This window comes from Macaca nemestrina, chromosome 8, assembly GCF_043159975.1.
Source record: "Macaca nemestrina isolate mMacNem1 chromosome 8, mMacNem.hap1, whole genome shotgun sequence".
NCBI classification, from domain to species: Eukaryota; Metazoa; Chordata; class Mammalia; order Primates; family Cercopithecidae; genus Macaca; species Macaca nemestrina.
Window position 1 is genome coordinate 134,326,690 of NC_092132.1, and position 19,195 is coordinate 134,345,884.

The following is a 19,195-nucleotide window of genomic DNA, read 5'->3' on the forward strand; positions in this document are numbered from 1 at the left end:
TCCTCTTCTCTTTTTCTCTCTTCTCCTAAGGTCTAAAGTCCAACTCTAGCTGGATTCCTTCCGTAGGAACTCACGTAGCAGGTCACCATGCCATGTGGAGTGTGAGGCTCTGCTGTTCCTTTGCCTTCTCTCCATCCTTCCCTCTTCCTGTCCCCTTCCCGAATCCCCAACATCTGTGCGATGTCTTGTTTTCACCCCAAGTATAGGTACTCCCAGTCAGTGGGAATTTGTTTCCCAGAAATAAAAATGTGTCTGTTGACCCTGTTCTTATGGAGGGCAGAGACAGCAAGGTGGATGGGGGCAGATGAGAAGATGGATTTGGGAACCAGGATGGAACACAGCTGAGTTGTGTGTAATGCTATCTCCAAGTTGACAGTGAAACAAGTCTAGACGCTTAAAGGTGATGAGCTTAGCTTCAAGTGGATCCCAAAGTCGCCGCAAACTTCAAAGCTCCTCTGTGTGTCTAGACCTGGGGACTGGCGAGCTGGGTGTCTGGGCTGAGGGACAGAAATGCTCTCAGGAGGCCTGGAGGTGGCCATTCTTCAGCCACCCTCTCCTGGGCTCCTGGCATTGTCCATCTTCTTCCTCTTGACCCTCTAGGACGCAGCACAGGGCAGCTGCCCAGGTGAATAACAGAGCTTCCGAGTACCTACAACCTTGCTGGCGTTGGCCCGAAAGGGAAATGAAGTTTGGCTAAAGAAGTCTGCTTTTGATTCCTCCTCTAGGCTTCCTCTTCCTAACCCAGGAAGCTCATTTCGCTATCTGGAACGGGAGCCCTAACATCTCTGGGTCTCACTGACAGTCCCCAGTCGCAGCGTGTGACTTTAGCATGGAGATTATGGCATTTGGGCGTGGGTTCCAATCCCACCTCTGTCACTGGTCACTGAGTGGCCAGGGCCATGGCATCCTACCTCTTAAGTCTGTGCTTCAGCCTCCCTTTTTTTGTTCTAAGACACAAAAACCGTTGTTCTCAGAGAGCTCATATTCTGGTAGAGATACACACAATAAACCCTAAATTGGCAGTAGGCCGAGATTATGCCACTGCACTCCAGCCTGGGCGACAGCGTGAGACTCTGTCTCAATTAAAAATAAATAAATAAATAAATAAATAAATAAATAAGAAAGATATGGCCGGATGTGGTGGCTCACACCTGTAATCCCGGTGCTTTGGGAGGCCAAGGTGAGAGGATAGCTTGAGGTCAGGAGTTTAAGACTGGCATGGGCAACAGAGCGAGAGACCCCATCTCTACAAAAGAATTTTTTAATTAGCCATGAGTAATGGTATGTGCCGTCATCCCATCTCCTCTGGAGGCTAAGGTGGGAGGATCACTTGAGCCCAGGAGTTGGAGGCTGCAGTGAGCTGTGATCACTGTTACCTGCTGCACTCCAGCTTGGATGACAGAATGAGACTCTGTTTGTAAAATTTAAAAATTAATAAAAATTAATAAGTTTAGTACAGGTGAGAGCAAGCATTACGCAGGGAATAAACAGGTTGGTAGAAAGTAATGGGGGAGGGATGCAGGGGTTTCAAGGTAACTGGAGAAAGCCACCTTGTGGAGGTGAGACTCAAGTTGAGAACTAGAAAATGATGTATGTGAAGGCTGATGTGTGTGAAGAGCCCAGGAGGAGAATTCCAGGCAGGGGAAGTAGCAGCAAGTGCAGAGACTCCTAGATGGGTCAAGGCTTTGTGTGTTCGCCCACCGGGAAAGAGATGAGTGTGATTGTCCCTGTGGACATGCAGGACAAGGTGAGGAGTCCGCATTGTACTCTAACACAGTGGGAAGCCTGCAAGGTTTCCACTAGGAAGTGCTATGACCTGGACGCTTCAGATGTGTCTGATGAACAGACTGGGGAAAGGCCCAGGTGAGAGGAGATGGAGGTGAGAGGAGATGGATGAGAGCCATAAACAGATCCCTTCAGCACCGATGTTGTCGATAGCCTCTAGTGGTGTCACAGGCTTGAAGGCAACACATACCGTGCACACATCTGAAGACCACCTACCACGTGCTGGGCATTGTATTTTCCTTCTGTTCGTTTGTTGCATCTCCCTAATGTTCCTATTTAATATTAATATTTTCATTTTGTAAATGAAGAAACCTCAGAGAGATTGATTTTCAAATCAAACTCCTGCCCATGCCGCAGCCGATGGTCTGGTCTGTACAGCGCTGCAGGTAGAGCTGCTCGTCAATGTGTATTGCATGGCAAAAATGGAAGGAGCTGAGCGTATTGCGCAGAGCGTGGGAGGGCCTTTTGACCCAAAATGACACCCCTGCATGTGGACCAGAGTAATATTTTCTCCCCATAGGACCTAGAGGTCTCAGCTAAGCTAGAGATGGATGACCTAGGGGGATGAAAACACATTTTGGCAGTGTCAAGTTTATTTCAGCAGAGCTACCCTGTGCTCCTAAGTCACACCTCGCAGGAATGGGAGGCAGAAAGGTTCCATTTAGAAGGAAAGGACTAGTTTTGGAAAGTGAATGTGGACATTGAAGATCCCAAGATCCATAGGGATGATGGATGCTGGCAAGGACGATAGGTAACAGATACCAATAAGAATGCCTAACATTTATTGAGTGCCTACTATGTACTAAGTATTGAGTAAATGTTCCACAGCTGTTATCTTATGGTGGTATTTCTTAAATTTCTCATAATGATCCTATAAGGTAGGCTTCACTGTGTTTCCTTAAGTCTACAAAGCCATCAATTCAATAAAAGCTTTTCACATCAAAACATGTATTAAACTTATATGATGAAGTTTCATTGTCTTGTGCTTTTCCTAATGAAATATAGAACATGTTCATTCATAACATAACCTGTTTATTCTTCAGGATAATAATGCAAGTTTGAATCAAAGCCTAGATATTCAGAGTCAGAGAGTCTCCATGCACAACTGCTAATTGTACAAAATATATGTAAAATAAAATTACAATTAAAAAACAGAGTCAGAGAGTTTCTGGCTCCCTTTCAGCTGTGTCCATGCGGTTCTCCATGTTCCACCTGGGATTTCTTTAGCCCCTTTAGGATGGATGGTATAATTTAGAGCTGAGCAAAGAACAGAGGCTCCTTCCGCATCTCCTGGTTTATGAAAACTTGTGACTTTCCTCCTCTTAATTGGATCATCTGTCTTTTAACTAAGAAATACTTCACGGTGCACGACAATCACACAACCTTTTCTAGCTTTGAAAATTGTGTGATCTAACCTTAGAGATGTGTCTGAATCTGCACATGTACTGGCATTGACATCCCAATTTCTCCTGTCTGGTGACTGACAAGGTTGTTATTGTTTAAGCATTGATTATTAGATGCTATCCTATTACTTAAAAAAAAAAAAAAATGTGCCCAGTCTGGTGGCTCACGCCTGCAATCCTGGCACTTTGGGAGGCTGAGGCAGGTGGATCACCTGAGGTTAGGAGTTCGAGACCAGCCTGTCCAACATGGCAAAACCCTGTCTCTAGTAAAAATACAAAGGTTAGCTAGGCATGGTGGTGCTCACCTGTAATCCCAGCAACCTGGGAGGCTGAGGTGGGAGAATCACTTGAACGCAGGAGGCAGAGATTGCAGTGAGCCAAGATCACGCCACTGCACTCCGGCCTGGGCAACAGAGTGAGACTCCATCTCAAAAAAAAAAAAAAAAAAAGTTAAAGGTATATTAGAATTAGTTTGTAACACTGAAGGTTAAAGATGTTGAACAATTTACCTTCCATGTCATAGCTGGCAGGTGATATAACTAGAATGCACACCAAGTCAGCTGGGTACTTCAGGCTGTAATGACTGCTTTTGTCAAGGTTACCAAAGAGCTCCACATGGCCAAATGCATTGACTAATTCTCAATTGTTGTCTGACTTCAGCAGCACTTGACACCCTTTTTTTTTTTTTTTTTTTTTGAGACAGGGTCTCACTCTGTTGCCCAGGCTGGAGTGCAGTGGCGTGATCTCAGCTCACTGCAACCTCTGCCTCCCAGGTTCCTCAGCTTCCTGAGTAGCTGGCCCTACCAGTGCATGCCACCATGCCCAATTTGCCTGGCTAATTTTTTGTATTTTTAGTAGAGACGGGCTTTCACCATGTTGGTCAGGCCGGTCTTTGAACTCCTGACCTCAGGTGATCCATCTGCCTAGGCCTCCCAAAGTGCTGGGATTACAGGCGTGAGCCATTGCGCCTGACCATTTGACACCATTTTTAGGAAACGGTTTCTTGACTTGGCTTTCTTAGGTCTTCTATATCCGCATCCCCCTGAAAACCTCTGCTGCTCTTCCTCACTTCTCCTAACCTGCCTGACCTCTGGATGCTGAGTACTCCACGTTAACCATCCTCAGGCTTCTCTTGTCTTTCTGCGTCCGCTATTTTGGTGACCCCGTCTAGTCTCATAGCCACGTCCACACTCCCAGCTCTGACGAGTGCATCTGCAGCTCCCAGCAGCTGCCCACTCTCCCTCCTGCCTACTCTCCATCACTCCCCGGATGCCAGATAGGCTTTGCAAACTGAAGGCTTCAACCAGACTCCTCTGTTTGGCATCGTCCCTGACTCCTCTGTCTCGTTCACTCGCTACATCTGATCCTTTAGCAAGTTCTATCACCTCAACCTCAAAATTACATTGAAAACTGCCTTTTAGAGGCAGGGTCTCACTCTGTTGCCCAGACTGGTCTTGAACTCCTGGCCTCAAGTGATCCTCCTGCCTTGGCCTCCCAAAACGCTGGGATTACAGACATGAGCCACCGCCACATCTAAAACTTAATCCACAACTACCACCCTAGACTAGCTCTATTAGTCTGTAATCGGCCAACACTTCTATCCCCATCTCCTCAAAAGCCTCTTCCCCCGCTGGAAGCCAGAGGTAACCTTCCCCAACCTAAGGCAGATCCAGGTGTCGTCTGCTTAAAGTCATCCAAGGGCTCCTTGTCTCAACCCAAGAAAGCCAGAGCTCTTACAGCTGCACAGCATCCTTGTTGTCTGGAGTCTGCTGGTTCCTGGTTTCTGTTTCTCCTTCCCAGCCTTGCTAATGGTTCTCCAGCCAGTCTGCTTGCCGTGCGGGTCTCACAGCCAAGCTCCCTCTGCCTCAGGGACTCAGGCTTTTATACCTGGGCTTCTTTTGGTAACCCTTCTCCCCTGAGATTTTCATATGCTTGCACCTCATTTTCTGTTCTTTCTTTCTTTTCCTTTTTTTTTTTTTTTTTTGAGTCGAGGTGTCACTCTGTCCACCCAGGCTGGAGTGCAGTGGCACGATTGCGGCTCACTGCAGCCTTGACCCCCGGGTCTCAGATGATTCTCCCACCTCACCCTCCCAAGTAGCTGGGATGATGGGTGCGCACCACCATGCCCAGCTAATTTTTGTATTTTTAGTAGAAACGGGGTTTCTCTAAATTGCCCAGGCTGGTCTCGAACTCTTGGACGTAAACAATCTGCCCACCTTAGCCTCACAGAGTGCTGGGATTACAGGCACGAACCACCATGCCTGGCACCCCCCTCATTTTCTTGAGGCCTTTTAAAATGCTACCCCAACAAAAGAGAACTTCCTGCATAAAACAGCCGCCTCCCAGAATTCTGTTCTGTTCTCTCTGCTGCAGTTTCCCCCGCAGCACTGGTACCACTTGCTATAGTATACATTGGTTTGCTCCTGGCCTCTCCACACCACTGTAACCCTAAGTTCCAGGAACGCAGGGGCTGTGACTGTTTAGTCACTTGCTGGTCCTGAGTGTTTAGAGTAGAGGCTCACCTGAAGGGGGCTCCTGGTGGATGTTTGTTGAATTATCAGACAAAGGAAGAAGGAACAGAGCACCCGCTGGTGGAGACAGTGCTGGGCTCTGACATGTGTTTTTTTACTGCCCAGATTTGGAAGTCGGAATAAGCACTGTGCTGTGACCACTCCCACCCACGCTGACTTCTGTCTCGTGTCTTCTTCCAGGTCTCCGGCTCTCGCAGGCTCTGTGAGGGCTTTGCTATGACCTCAGTCCCCTCGCGGAGCCAGGACTGCCCCTTGCTGCCGCAGCCTCTCCAGGTGCCCGCCTCGCCCTGCCCCATCCTCAGCCCCGAGTCACCATGGGCAGCGTCAGTAGCCTCATCTCCGGCCACAGCTTCCACAGCAAGCATTGCCGGGCTTCGCAGTACAAGCTGCGCAAGTCCTCCCACCTCAAGAAGCTCAACCGGTATTCCGACGGGCTGCTGAGGTTTGGCTTCTCCCAGGACTCGGGTCATGGCAAGTCCAGCTCCAAAATGGGCAAGAGCGAAGACTTCTTCTACATCAAGGTCAGCCAGAAAGCCCGGGGCTCGCACCACCCAGATTACACGGCACTGTCCAGCGGGGACTTAGGGGGCCAGGCTGGGGTGGACTTCGACCCGTCCACACCCCCCAAGCTCATGCCCTTCTCCAATCAGCTAGAAATGGTAAGTGGGGGTCGCTGGCAAGGGTGAGTGGGTTGGAAAGGCGGGAGAGAGCAAAATGGGGGTGGAGAGCCTGGGGGTTCAGGGGGAGTGGTGACCTGAGCATTTAGACTCCAAAAAGCCAGAGCGGCAGGGGTGCGGCAGAAGCCTGTGGCCACACGGCAGAGATCAAAGGTTGCACAAAGGAATCAGAGCATTGCTCAGTCCCCTGAAGCAGAAGTCTCAGGTCAGACCATAAGCAAAGAGCGCAGGGGACACGTAAGCTGTCCGGAGTCCCACTGGAATGTAGCTGGATTGTCAGCGCAGGACACCTCGGGAAGGAGAGGGAGCCCTGTTCTCATCTAGAAGCACAGATGAAGAGGATGCAGGCGGGGAGTTAACCACTTCTCTCCCCAGAAGACTCGTGCGGGTGGGTGGGGTCTTCTCATTTGCTGCCCTGGTGTGCCTTAGCTCCTTGCTTAAGCTGCGCCTGGAGGCATCTTTGAATACAGGCTGGAATTTTGTCATCCATTTACCAGAGATGAGGGCAAAAGAGGCCCAGGCATTCCGAAATCCAGCCCTCACACCAGCCCGAGCCCTCATGCGTCCCACGAGTGGACCCTGAAATAAATTTTCCTATTCAGTCCTTTGCCCCTTGCCCTGGGGAAATGAATCACGGGTTTTGATTTACTAGGAAAGAGCCTCTTATGTTTGCATAGAGCACTCAGCTTTTCAAACTGAGGGGCTTGTAAACTGCAAAGCACTTTACCAGGGAAAATGACAGTTTTAAAAAAGGATTGTGATTTGGAGTGAGGCTCCCAACCCTGTAAGGAGACCAGGTCCATGTCCTTGCTCCAGGCTTAATGGAAGAGGCAGTGAACAGGAAGAAGGGACGGACCTAGAGAGGGACAGCAAGCTCGGCCAACCTAATGCCCTAACCTGCTCCACACAGAGACCTAGAGCCTCAAGATGGTGTTTATCACCTCGGGAGGGCTGGAACACGCTGGTGGCAGGTTGCTATTTCATGGAACAAAGTGCCCAAGTCACCATTAGGGTTTTTTCTTTCCTAAGAGAGATTTATCACATTCAGCTGCTTCAAAGCAACAGGCAAGGTATGCTAAGACAAGTGACCGAGAGGGGTGCCGCATGTGCTGGGAGAACCCAGATTGGCTCAAGGTGGGCACACGTGCTGGGGGAGGGAGGGTGCAATGCGCGTGCAGGGGAGGCATGAATCACCGCAGTCCTTTTCCTCTACAGGGCTCCGAGAAGGGTGCAGTGAGGCCCACAGCCTTCAAGCCTGTGCTGCCGCGGTCAGGAGCCATCCTGCACTCCTCCCCGGAGAGTGCCAGTCACCAGCTGCACCCCGCCCCTCCAGACAAGCCCAAGGAGCAGGAGCTGAAGCCTGGCCTGTGCTCTGGGGCGCTGTCTGACTCCGGCCGGAACTCCATGTCCAGCCTGCCCACACACAGCACCAGCAGCAGCTACCAGCTGGACCCGCTGGTCACACCCGTGGGACCCACCAGCCGTTTTGGGGGCTCTGCCCACAACATCACCCAGGGCATCATCCTCCAGGACAGCAACATGATGAGCCTGAAGGCTCTGTCTTTCTCTGACGGAGGTAGCAAGCTGGGCCACGCGAACAAGGCAGACAAGGGCCCCTCGTGCGTCCGCTCCCCCATCTCCACGGACGAGTGCAGCATCCAGGAGCTGGAGCAGAAGCTATTGGAGAGGGAAGGCGCCCTCCAGAAACTTCAGCGCAGCTTGGAGGAGAAGGAGCTCGCCTCCAGCCTGGCCTACGAGGAGCGGCCGCGGCGCTGCAGGGACGAACTGGAGGGCCCGGAGCCCAAAGGCGGCAGCAAGCTCAAGCAGGCCTCACAGAAGAGCCAGCGCGCACAGCAGGTCCTGCATCTGCAGGTACTGCAGCTTCAGCAGGAAAAGCGGCAGCTCCGGCAGGAACTCGAGAGCCTCATGAAGGAGCAGGACCTGCTGGAGACCAAGCTCAGGTCCTACGAGAGGGAGAAGACCAGCTTCGGCCCCGCGCTGGAGGAGACCCAGTGGGAGGTGAGGCCACGCAGCGCTCACGGGCTTGGGTGGTCAGCGGTTTGGCGCCAGTCCTCCTCCTCTCCTTCTGGTGCTGGCCAATAGCGTGCAAACACAGACCGTGTAGGCAAGTGAGGCTAACGTGCTGGTTTTATCACCCAAAGAAGGGGTTCCCTGCAAACCATGTTGGGGGATTGACTTACTTCTGAGCTTCCTTCTATCCCCACCATCACCCTCATGTCCCCTAGATTTCAATTTCCCCAAGTGAGCCATGAACCAAAAAGCCGGAAGCCAGATGACCAAGGCTCAGCCAGGCTGTGGGCCATCCTCCCTTCAATCTGCTCACAGGAGGCTCAGAAGAAGCACAAGCTATGCCTGAGTTCACGCAGGGCCAGGAGCCCAAGAGAGCACAGAATGTATTTGTTGCTTTGGAGGGAGGGACCACACCCACTAGGAAGAGACACCCCATTGGTGGCAGGTTTCAGTGATGGAAGTGGCCACTCTTTGCAGAAATGTAAGTGGAACTTCTATTTGGTGAGCTGAGATGGAAACCTAGGAGAGGAAGGAAAGAGTCCCACGCTCGCACATTTACACACTCACACATACTCACCTGGTCACACTTGGAAATGGGGCATCCGGACCTGACCGGGCTGGAGAACCCCATAACCTCTGCATCCTATTAGCGGGAAGCCAGCTTTTCTCACCAGCCCAGTGGTCTGGATGACCCATGGAGTTGAAGTCTATCGTTGAGGCTCTTTACATGCTCGCACCCTGCTTGGTCCGTCCACGTGCCTGCCTCACCCCCAGTTCAGAGTTCAAATCTCAATCTACATGCAAATCCCTGTTTATGTACAAGTCAACAACCAGTGGTTTAACTTGCCCACTGCTGGCAGCTGTATCACCCCCATTTAACACCAATTGTATTGGTCTCTGTGTCAGCCTGATTTCTGTCATCCATGTTTATACTCACACCCTCTGACCTCACCCCTGCCTGCATGCACCCAGCCTTCCTCTCTCCTCTCTACTGGGGTAAAGACTACATTGCAAATTCACTGCTGTACCCGGTGACTAGTACCATGCTGGTTTGGATGCAGAGCCCAGTCCACATCTGCCAAACGAGGAATCATTGTCTTCTCCTCTTGCTCTTCTTCTCTATTTCCACTCCTATCCCCCATCAAAATTTGGCCAAAAGCAATGATGAAAACCGAAGCCACAGGTTAGAACCATGTGTCTCTGGATCTTGGCCATTTGGGGTCATGGGAGACCAAGGCCAGTCTGACTGAATCTTAAGAGTGAATGAAGGCCAGAGCATGTGGCTCTACAAAATGGATTCTTGGAGCAAGCCTGGAAGCCACCTTCACATTTCCTTTCCCAGTAGAAATGTCCCCTTGCCCTCAGTGAAACTCTGCACAGTCCTGGAGAAAATCCGACCCTACCCAGGATGCCTGCTTGGGACCAAGAATTTCATTCCAAGGCCAACCCTGTATTCATGTCATGAAGGGAGTGACAGTCATGGCTGAGGCATGGGCCTGGCTTTGAACCTCAGCTTGACCGCTTATGATCCAGGTGATTCTAAATACATTAGCCATGGTGGCAATGGGGTGTAGTGATTAAACTGTTAGGATCAGACCCTTACTCTTATACTTTATATATTATATATATGTGTGTGTGTGTGTGTGTGTGTGTATATATATATATATATATATATATATATATATATATATATGCCCTCAGGCTGGTCACTTCACCAGCTATTTGCTCTCATAACCTCTCTGTGCCTCAGTTTCATTGATGTAAATTGAAGCTTAGTAATAGTACCTACTTCATCGAGTTGTAAGGAATAGATGAGCAAATGTAGGGCTTGGCACTTAATAACACTATAAATTATTAGTGAAAGTATGTTTATAATATACTTACGTGTGGCTAGGCGTGGTGACTCACACCTGCAATCCCGGCACTGTGGGAGGTCGAGGCAGCCAGATCACTTGAGGTCAGGAATTCAAGACCATCCTGGCCAACATGATGAAACCCCATCTCTATTAAAAATACAAAAACCAGCCAGGCATGGTGGCAGGTGCCTGTAATCCCAGCTACTTGGGAGGCTGAGGCAGGAGAATCGGGAGGGGAGGCAGAGGTTGCAGTGAGCCAAGATCGCACCACTGCACTCCAGCCTGGGTGACAAAGTGAGACTTCTTCTCAAATAACAACAATAATAATATACTATGTGTCATTATACATGATGACGATTATTTTATCAGTTTACTATATAGCCTAGCTCAATAACCTGGGGAAAGGGTCACAGCAATGTCCAGCTTACTTTCAGATGGGACAAAGGCTGGAATGCTTAACACCAGACCACCGCATCCGGAGTGGCTTGGTTATTTTAGGCAGCTGAGCTGTCAGTTCCCTGGGTAAGGACACTCACCTCTTGGCGCTCTGTCTCTATCCCGCCCTCGGCAGGTGTGCCAGAAGTCAGGCGAGATCTCCCTCCTGAAGCAGCAGCTGAAGGAGTCCCAGACGGAGGTGAACGCCAAGGCTAGCGAGATCCTGGGTCTCAAGGCGCAGCTGAAGGACACGCGGGGCAAGCTGGAGGGCCTGGAGTTGAGGACCCAGGACCTGGAGGGGGCCCTGCGCACCAAGGGCCTGGAGCTGGAGGTCTGTGAGAATGAGCTGCAGCGCAAGAAGAACGAGGCAGAGCTGCTGCGGGAGAAGGTGAACCTGCTGGAGCAGGAGCTGCAGGAGCTGCGGGCCCAGGCCGCGCTGGCCCGCGACATGGTGCCACCCACCTTCCCCGAGGATGTCCCCGCCTTGCAGCGGGAGCTGGAGCGGCTGCGGGCCGAGCTGCGGGAGGAGAGGCAAGGCCATGACCAGATGTCCTCGGGCTTCCAGCACGAACGGCTGGTGTGGAAGGAGGAGAAGGAGAAGGTGATTCAATACCAGAAGCAGCTGCAGCAGAGCTACGTGGCCATGTACCAGCGGAACCAGCGCCTGGAGAAGGCCCTGCAGCAGCTGGCACGCGGGGACAGCGCCGGGGAGCCCTTGGAGGTTGACCTGGAAGGGGCTGACATCCCCTATGAGGACATCATAGCCACCGAGATCTGAGGGGCTGCCTGGGAAGGCGAGTCTGGGGACCTGGCACTGGGAGGCAGGGCTCTCCTGTGCCTCCCCCTTGCTCAGCAACTCAGACCCCTCTGAGAGACACCACTCCCTGGGACACAGACCCAGGACCCCCGAGGGGAGGGCAGGATGGCCTTTCCTTCCCTCTCTGATTTCCCAGTGTTCACCAGCCCTGCAGCCCACCAGGCCTCAGGCCCTGACTCCTCTGGCTTTCCCAGGAGATGGGTCCAGGGGTCTCTCTGCTTTGGTTAAGGGGTCCCTAAACTTTGGCCTTTGTTCAAAATAGATATCCTCTCCCCCTCCTCCAGGGAAGGTGGCCACAGCAAGTACAGGGGCTCCCCTCTACTTCTCATCCCAACCTCTTTTTCCCCCTGGACACATCGGAATGCCTTGGAAATAGAAAGAAGCCATATATGACCAGAAGCCTTGGAACCGGCCCCATCAGAACCTGAGCTATTCTCTGGCTGCAGAGGTGTAGGGGTGAAATGAGCTGTGGTGAAGCTGGCTTTGAAACCTCAGGGCTGTCCTGGGCTCGACAAGCCACAGGAAGGAGGGGAGAGCCAGGCAACCCGCAGTGTGGAGACGCTGCCACAGCCAGAGGAGGGCAGAGGGAAAATCCAAGGGTTGGGAACCAGTGGCGGGTGATGGCCAACCCCTGGGGCCCAGTCCCTGTTTACTGGTTCTTGCGAATGGGAGCTGAGCAGCCTCTGGACAGCCAGTGGCCTTTGACCTCAGTGATCATTCTTTAAGCCATAGACCCTGAGACCCCCGGCTGGGTGCTGGGAAGGGAGGGTTGAAGCCACCATGAACCAGAGGGTGTGGCTTTCCAGTTGCCCTCGGGGAGCCTCCCCATCTGTCCAGCTGGGGCCAGAGGCTGGGAATCCCTACCTGGTTCACAGTGGCCAGCGGCTACTCTGGAATGTTTTTCCTTCCCCAGAATCAAGCTTTTCCTTGATCCAGAAGAGCCCATATCACTAAGATGGCACATGTGTGATCTGGGCGTTTTCCTCCTCTGCCCACAGCCAGGTTCGGCGGCACACCTTCCCCCCTTAGCGCCTTCAGGGCTGAGTTCTGGGTTTCTACAGGTCAGGACGGCTCCTCAGAGTGCCAGGGAGCCAGAGCCCCAAGCAGGAAGAAAAAGAGGCATATACACAGCCGTGTGCATAGCCTGGCCACCAGCCATCCTCCCTCCACCTCATGCCCCCATTTGTCCCAGACTAAAGGACCCGGAGAGCAGCTCCCTTTCTCAGGAGCTTGGGCAGTGCCCCAGGGGGCCCAGGGTTTCTCTGCAGATGTGCAGAGCTGGAGGTGGTGGAAAAGGATAAAAGGGAGTTTCTCTGTTGTTTGGTTCAGGGATTTTATTTTTATTTTTGTTTTTGTTTTTATTTTTATTTTTATGAGACAGGGTCTTGCTCTGTCCCCCAGGCTCAAGTGCAGTGGCATGATCATAGCTCACTGCAGCCTCATACTCCTGGGCTCAGGCAATCCTCCTGCCTCAGCCTTCCAACTAGCTGGGACTGCAGGTGCACACCAACATGCCTGGCTAACTTTTCATTTTTTTTTTTTGTAGGGACGGGGTCTCATTTTGTTGCCAAAGCTGGTCTCAAACTTCTGGCCTCAAGCAATCCACCTGCCTTGGCCTCCCAAAGTGCTGAGATTACAGATGTGAGCCACCGTGCCTGGCCAGATTTTTCTTTTCTTCTTCTTTCTTTCTTTTTTGCTTTCTTGTCTTTTCAGAAGCAAGCCAGACCTAGCAGGCTGTTCCATGTTCTATTTTTGACTGTAGCCACAGCTGCTGTTCTCAGGACAGCAGTCCTTCCCACATGCCTGTGCCTGCTGCCTGCTGAGATGAGGAGGGGGGCGTCTGGGAACTTGCGAGTCCGAGGCCAGTCCCCATTTCTGCCTCGCCCACCCCTGGCCCTTAGAGACCCTGAGGTGGGGGTGGGGAGATGCTTCTCTCCTTGCCCCCCACCCTCATGGGTCCTAGCCCTTCCCTGAGTGTGGGCTGAGGCCAGAGTCACCTTTTCTGTGGCTGGCTCTACCTTCCTGCCCCTGGGGTTAAACGCTGCCCATCCCGCCCTCCTCAAATGACAGAGGAGGTTTTCCGGGATTTCAAACCATTGCTCTTAGTCCCAAGCTAGGTTTGAACCTGGAATCTACCAGCCAAAAGTCCCTCCCCCTGCCTGAGGGCGGTACCCTCCATTGCGCACAGTTCAGACCCAAGTCAAAGATGTCCCATTCCTTGCCCCCCGGCCCTCATTTCCTTCATTTCCACCAGGCTGTGCCTTGTTTGAGTTTTTCCTCCCAGTGAGACTGCCCCATGGAGAGAAAGGAAAGGGCTGGCTCCCCCTCCCCAGGCTGGAGACCCCCCCCCACCCCAGGAAAGAGCAGCCAAAGTCCAGCGCTCTGCCCTCAGACATTGCCTGAGAAGAAGTGGCTGCCACACCGAGGGGAAGGCCCTGAAGCATGAGACTGTGCTCCGCCATGGTGTCCCGGTGCCCTCCATACACAGGGGAGCGCAGCCTTCTCTGTATCTCCATGGCCCTGTCCCAGGCCGGCCCAGACGTGTTCCCCCCAGGCCTTGTCCAACATCCATGGTGGCAGATGTCTTCCCTGGGCTGCCACCAGCCCCGGCCCCAGAGTGGCCCACAGTGGCACTAGAACGCAGGTGTCCCGCGACCCCGCGACCTCATCGTCCTGTGGGTGTTCTTTCCCGCCCTGTCCAAAAGCGCCCTCACTATTCTTGGACCATGCCAGATTCTGCCTCTCTGGAAAGAGGCTCTGGACAGCAGAGGCCTCCAAGCACAGAGCCCGGCCCCAGGCCCCAGATGGGGTGGGCTTCCTGCCCTTCCCTCTGGGCACGCCTGCTGGCATGCTGACCCACTCGAATGGACCAACCTGCTGTGTCCCCAAAGGATGCCTGCAGGAGAGAGCAGCGCTCCGCACCACCTCACCAAGGATCGAACTCTGCCCCTGGGCCTCGGAATGACTGGACTCTCACGGGGTTCCCTCCTAGCTCTCCTGGTGAACTCTTGCCAGGCACTCGCAGCCCCTATAGCACTGAGCTCACACGAGACTGGGATGTGGGGGGCATCTCTCCCCAAGGAGGTCCTTGCTGAGCCTCCTGTGCCTGGTCCTATCCCGGGCCATGTCTTAGGTGAGACAGTTGCCCGAAACTAAGCCAGGCCGGGCTGTAGGAGCAGCAGCTTTGGGAGAGGGATTTCCCTGCAGACCTCAAGTCATCATGCAGTGGGTGCTGCCATGACAGAGGCTGTACCCCTGGGCCAGCGAGGCTGCTCACCCACCTCTTGTGCAAGGTGGACTTCGTGCTGTGCCTGCAGGCAGAGCTGGAGCTCCCAGCAGAGGCAGGCTGGGGCAGACCAGCATTTGGAAGATGTACATAGTTGTTTTTCTTTGTGGTTTCTTGTTGGGTTTGGTTTGCTTTTGACAGCTTCATTTTATTTTTGATGTCACTTTTTGGCCATGTAAACTATTTGTTGCAATTTTATGTTTTTATTTATGAATAAAGAATGCCATTTCTCACGCTCTCTAGAGCCACACGTGTCTGCCCTCCTCTCCCCTCGCTATGGTGTGGCAGCTCCCTGGCACTTCTTCCCTCAGAACAGGAAAGATGACGTCCCTTCCACCAGAGAGGGGGGTGAGGAAGGCGGCACAGGGCAGTGGGAAAGGGGGGGCTAGGGGTCAGATAGGCTTTAGCTGGCCCCTGCCCCCATCACCTACCCCGGGACCTTATCTGTGAAATGAGAGGAAAAGGGACTCAGGGACAGGTGCCCCTGTAGAGTCAGAGCATCCTCTCCAAAAGACAGCCCCTCCCCACCCAAACCGCATGCCCCACCGGCTGCTCGCCTCACCAGCCAACTCCTGGGTCTACCGCATATGGCCTCTTGGCAAAAGACCAGCATGGCTATAGTTGCCACTGCCCCAGGGCCCCCTGGTGGGGCAGGTGCAGTCACCACCATGGCCATCTGTCCAGCCTTCTTGGTTCCAGCCTACCTGGTGCCCCCTTGACAACCTTCCCTACTATCCCGGGCTCACAGCCTAGGCCCAGAGGGCTGCTGCTCAGATGGCGACAGACAGAAGGGACATGTTACGAGGAAATTGAAATCGCAAGGCAGCCTAGGGGGCACATAAGGGGCAGATGACAAGTCCTCTGAGGTGGGGAAGGTTAGTGTAGACTGGGGGATCTGGGAAGAGGCAGGCAGGAGAAGACTTGGGGCAAGGGTAGGACACAAGAAGAGTGGGAGGGAGGAAAGGACTAGAAACATGTCTCCGGGGCAGGCGTTCACACAGCTGCCTGCCCACCTGTGATGGGAAAAGAGCAGCACTGGGGGTTGGAGAGGCAGGAGGACCAGGGTGCAGGGGCCCACGCAGAAGCTCAACTCACTGAGCCAGGACAGGAGCCAAATTCTGATTAACATAGAAGCTCCAGCTTTGGGACAAAGGAGTCATGTCCGACCTGGGGTAACTCTTCCCTGTCTTCCTCCTAGACCTGGCCTAGGCTGGTGACCTCACTAAAACATGCCTGTCACTAATGACACTCTTGGGTTACCCCTTCCTCTTTAATTCGAGCAGGCCCAGAGATTCATTTTAACCAATGGGATACAACAGGAGTGATGCTCTGCCAGTTTCAGCCTAAGCCTAGAAGGCCTAGCAGCTTCTACTTTGATTCTATTGTTTGAGGCAGGGTCTCACTCTGTCACCCAGGCTGGAGAGTGCAGTGGTGTGATCATGGCCCACTGAGGCCTTGACTTCATGGGCTCAAGCAGTCCTCCTGCCTCAGCCCCCCAAGTAGCTAGAACCACAAGCTTGCACCACCATACCTGGCTAATTTTTTAATTTTTTTATGGAGATCGGGGGCAGGGGTCACTATGTTGCCCAGGCTGGTCTCAAACTGCTGGCCTCAAGCCATCCTCCCACCTTGGCCTCTCAAAGTGCTGGGATTACAGGCATGATCCCCTGTGCCTGGCCCGCTTCCGCTTTTATACTCTTGGGAGCACTAAGATGCCACATAAGAAGCCCACCGTCCTGTTTTGCTGGAAAGGCCACGTAGGGTAGGAGGGATCACTTGTCCCAGAGTCTCAGCTAGGTCCCACATCTAGCTGAGCGTAGTTGAGTGACTACCCTGGACCCAGCCGACCCCATGGGGAACAGAGTCTTGTTCCCCACTCTGCCCTGCCACAGTCCTTACCCTCAGATCCCTAAGCACAGTAAATGACGGTGTGTTTAAACCGCTGACGTCAGGGATCTATTACACGGCATAAAGATTCATCACCAGAATGCCCATCAGCATGCTCCTTTGCTTGCTACTTCACAAGCCTTTCTCCATCCAAAGGGCTCAGAATGACATAAAAAAGCACCCCTAGAGGCCGGGCGCGGTGGCTCAAGCCTGTAATCCCAGCATTTTGGGAGGCCAAGACGGGCGGATCACGAGGTCAGGAGATCGAGACCATCCTGGCCAACACAGTGAAACCCCGTCTCTACTAAAAAATACAAAAAAAAAAAAAAAAACTAGCCAGGCGAGGTGGCGGGCACCTGTAGTCCCAGCTACTTGGGAGGCTGAGGCAGGAGAATGGTGTAAACCCGGGAGGCGGAGCTTGCAGTGAGCTGAGATCCGGCCACTGCACCCCAGCCTGGGCAACAGAGCGAGACTCCGTCTCAAAAAAAAAAAAACAAAAAAACGCACCCCTAGAAAACCACAGGGCTGGCCGGGTGTGGTGGCTCACACCTGTAATCCCAGCACTTTGGGAGGCTGAGGCGGGCAGATTACCTGAGGTCAGGAGTTCGAGACCAGCCTGGCCAACATGGCAAAACCCCATCTCTCCTAAAATTACAAAAATTAACTGGGCATGGTAGTGCAAGCCTGTAATCCCAGCTACTCAGGAGGCTGAGGCAGGAGAATCGCTTGAATCTGGGAGGCAGAGGTTGCAGTGAGCCGAGATTGTACCACTGCACTCTAGCCTGGGCAACAGAGCGAGACTCTGTCTCAAAAACAAACAAACAAACAAAAAAAGATAAAGAAAAGCACAGAGCCGTGGGAAAGACCGTTCCAGCTGGAAGAGGAGCAGTGAGGAAAGGGGACAAAAGAGTGGAGAAACGAGGGCTTTTCCTGACCCCATTTCCTCCAGAGCCCTGCCTAGGACACAGCCTTTCTGGAGCCTCCCAAACATGCTTATTGTTTTATTTTTCGTCCTGTTTTGTTGTAGAGACGGGATCTCACTATATTGTCCAGGCTGGTCTCAAACTTCTGGCCTCAAGTAATACTCCCGCCTCAGCTGCCAAAAGTGCTGGGATAACAGGCATGAGCCACCCCATTCAGCCCTCTGCTTATTAATTTAGGAAAAAGAATAGAACAAAAGGGAAAGCAGAGAGAGAGAGAGAGAGAGAAATGGAAAGAAGGAGAGAGACTCCTTCTTCCTTGACAACAAGCAGCTCAATCCTCAGCCTCCACCGTACAGAATGCACAGTCTCAGAATATTTTTATCCAGCCCCAGACGGACTCAGTGCACAATTGAGCCTGTGAGAAGGAGGCAGTCGGTGATCCTCCCCAGGCATTCACAGCAGCAGGTGTTTTCTGAGTTATTTAAGGAAGGTCAGGCTGTCCCCAAATATCTCCCCAACCCAGGTGCCACAAGGCCTAAAATATTACAATTTCATGCATGCATGCATGTATTCCTTCAATAAATATTTATTGAGCTCCTACTTTTTGCCAGCCCTGTTCTAGATGCCAGAAATACAGAGGTGAACAAAGCAGTCAAGGTCCCTTCCCCTGATTAAGGTTACGCTTTGGAAGAAAACGAATAAATAATTTTCCATTATAATAAGTGCTACAAAAGAAATAAAGAGGGTGATATAAGCTGTCTGTGGAGAAACTGGAGGTGCTATAACTGGAGCGGAGTGAGTGAAGTGGGGAAACTGGTACTGTGAAAGGAAAGTTGGAGAACTACAAATATCACCTTATGTCACTATCTTGACAGCCCATTCTGTCCTTTTCTAACTTGGATTTCTCACCCTCTGTGCCAAATTCTTTCTCTTAGAAATCTCTTCTCAGCCGGGCGCAGTGGCTCATACCTGTAATCCCAGCACTTTGGGAGGCTAAGGCGGGCAGATCACGAGGTCAGGAGTTCAAGACCAGCCTGGCCCCATCTCTACTAAAAACACAAAAGTTAGCCAGTTGTGGTGGCAGGTGCCTGTAGTCCCAGCTACTCAGGAGGCTGAGGCAGAAGAATTGCTTGAACACGGGAGGCGGAGGTTGCAGTGAGCCGAGATTGTGCTACTGCACTGTAGCCTGGGAGAGAGAGGGAGACTCCATCTCAAAAAAGAGAAAAGAGATCTCTTCTCTGGGGGTCTCAATAGATAAATATGTGTGTCTGTGTGTTTCTGTGTCTGTGTGTGTGTATGAGCACACAGGCACACAAGATAGGGTCTCACTCTGTAACCCAGGCTGAAACACAGTGGTGCGATCACAGTTCACAGCAGCCTCCACCTCCTCCAGGGCTCAAGCAATTCTTCTGCCTCAGCCTCTTGAGTAGCTGAGACTACAGGCGCACAGCAGCATGGCTAGCTAATTTTTGTATTTCTTGTAGAAACGAGGTCTCGCTATGTTGCCCAGGCTGGTCTCGAATTCTTGAGCTCAAGTGATCCACCTGCCTTGGCCTTTCAAGTG

General features: G+C 52.4%; 1 protein-coding gene across 2 annotated transcripts in view; it reads left to right on the forward strand.

Moving 5' to 3' along the window:
* LOC105482117 (leucine zipper tumor suppressor 1) overlaps positions 1 to 15,059 on the forward strand; it is a 58,605-nt gene extending 43,546 nt beyond the window's left edge. For both annotated transcript variants that reach the window (XM_011742058.2, XM_011742059.3), the window contains exons 2-4: positions 5,900 to 6,378; positions 7,612 to 8,415; positions 10,855 to 15,059. In XM_011742058.2, the coding sequence (XP_011740360.1) occupies positions 6,034 to 6,378; positions 7,612 to 8,415; positions 10,855 to 11,496 (1,791 nt within the window). In that variant the 5' untranslated portion in view covers positions 5,900 to 6,033 and the 3' untranslated portion in view covers positions 11,497 to 15,059. The remainder of the gene's footprint in view (positions 1 to 5,899; positions 6,379 to 7,611; positions 8,416 to 10,854) is intronic.
* The last annotated feature ends 4,136 nt before the right edge of the window (positions 15,060 to 19,195 follow it).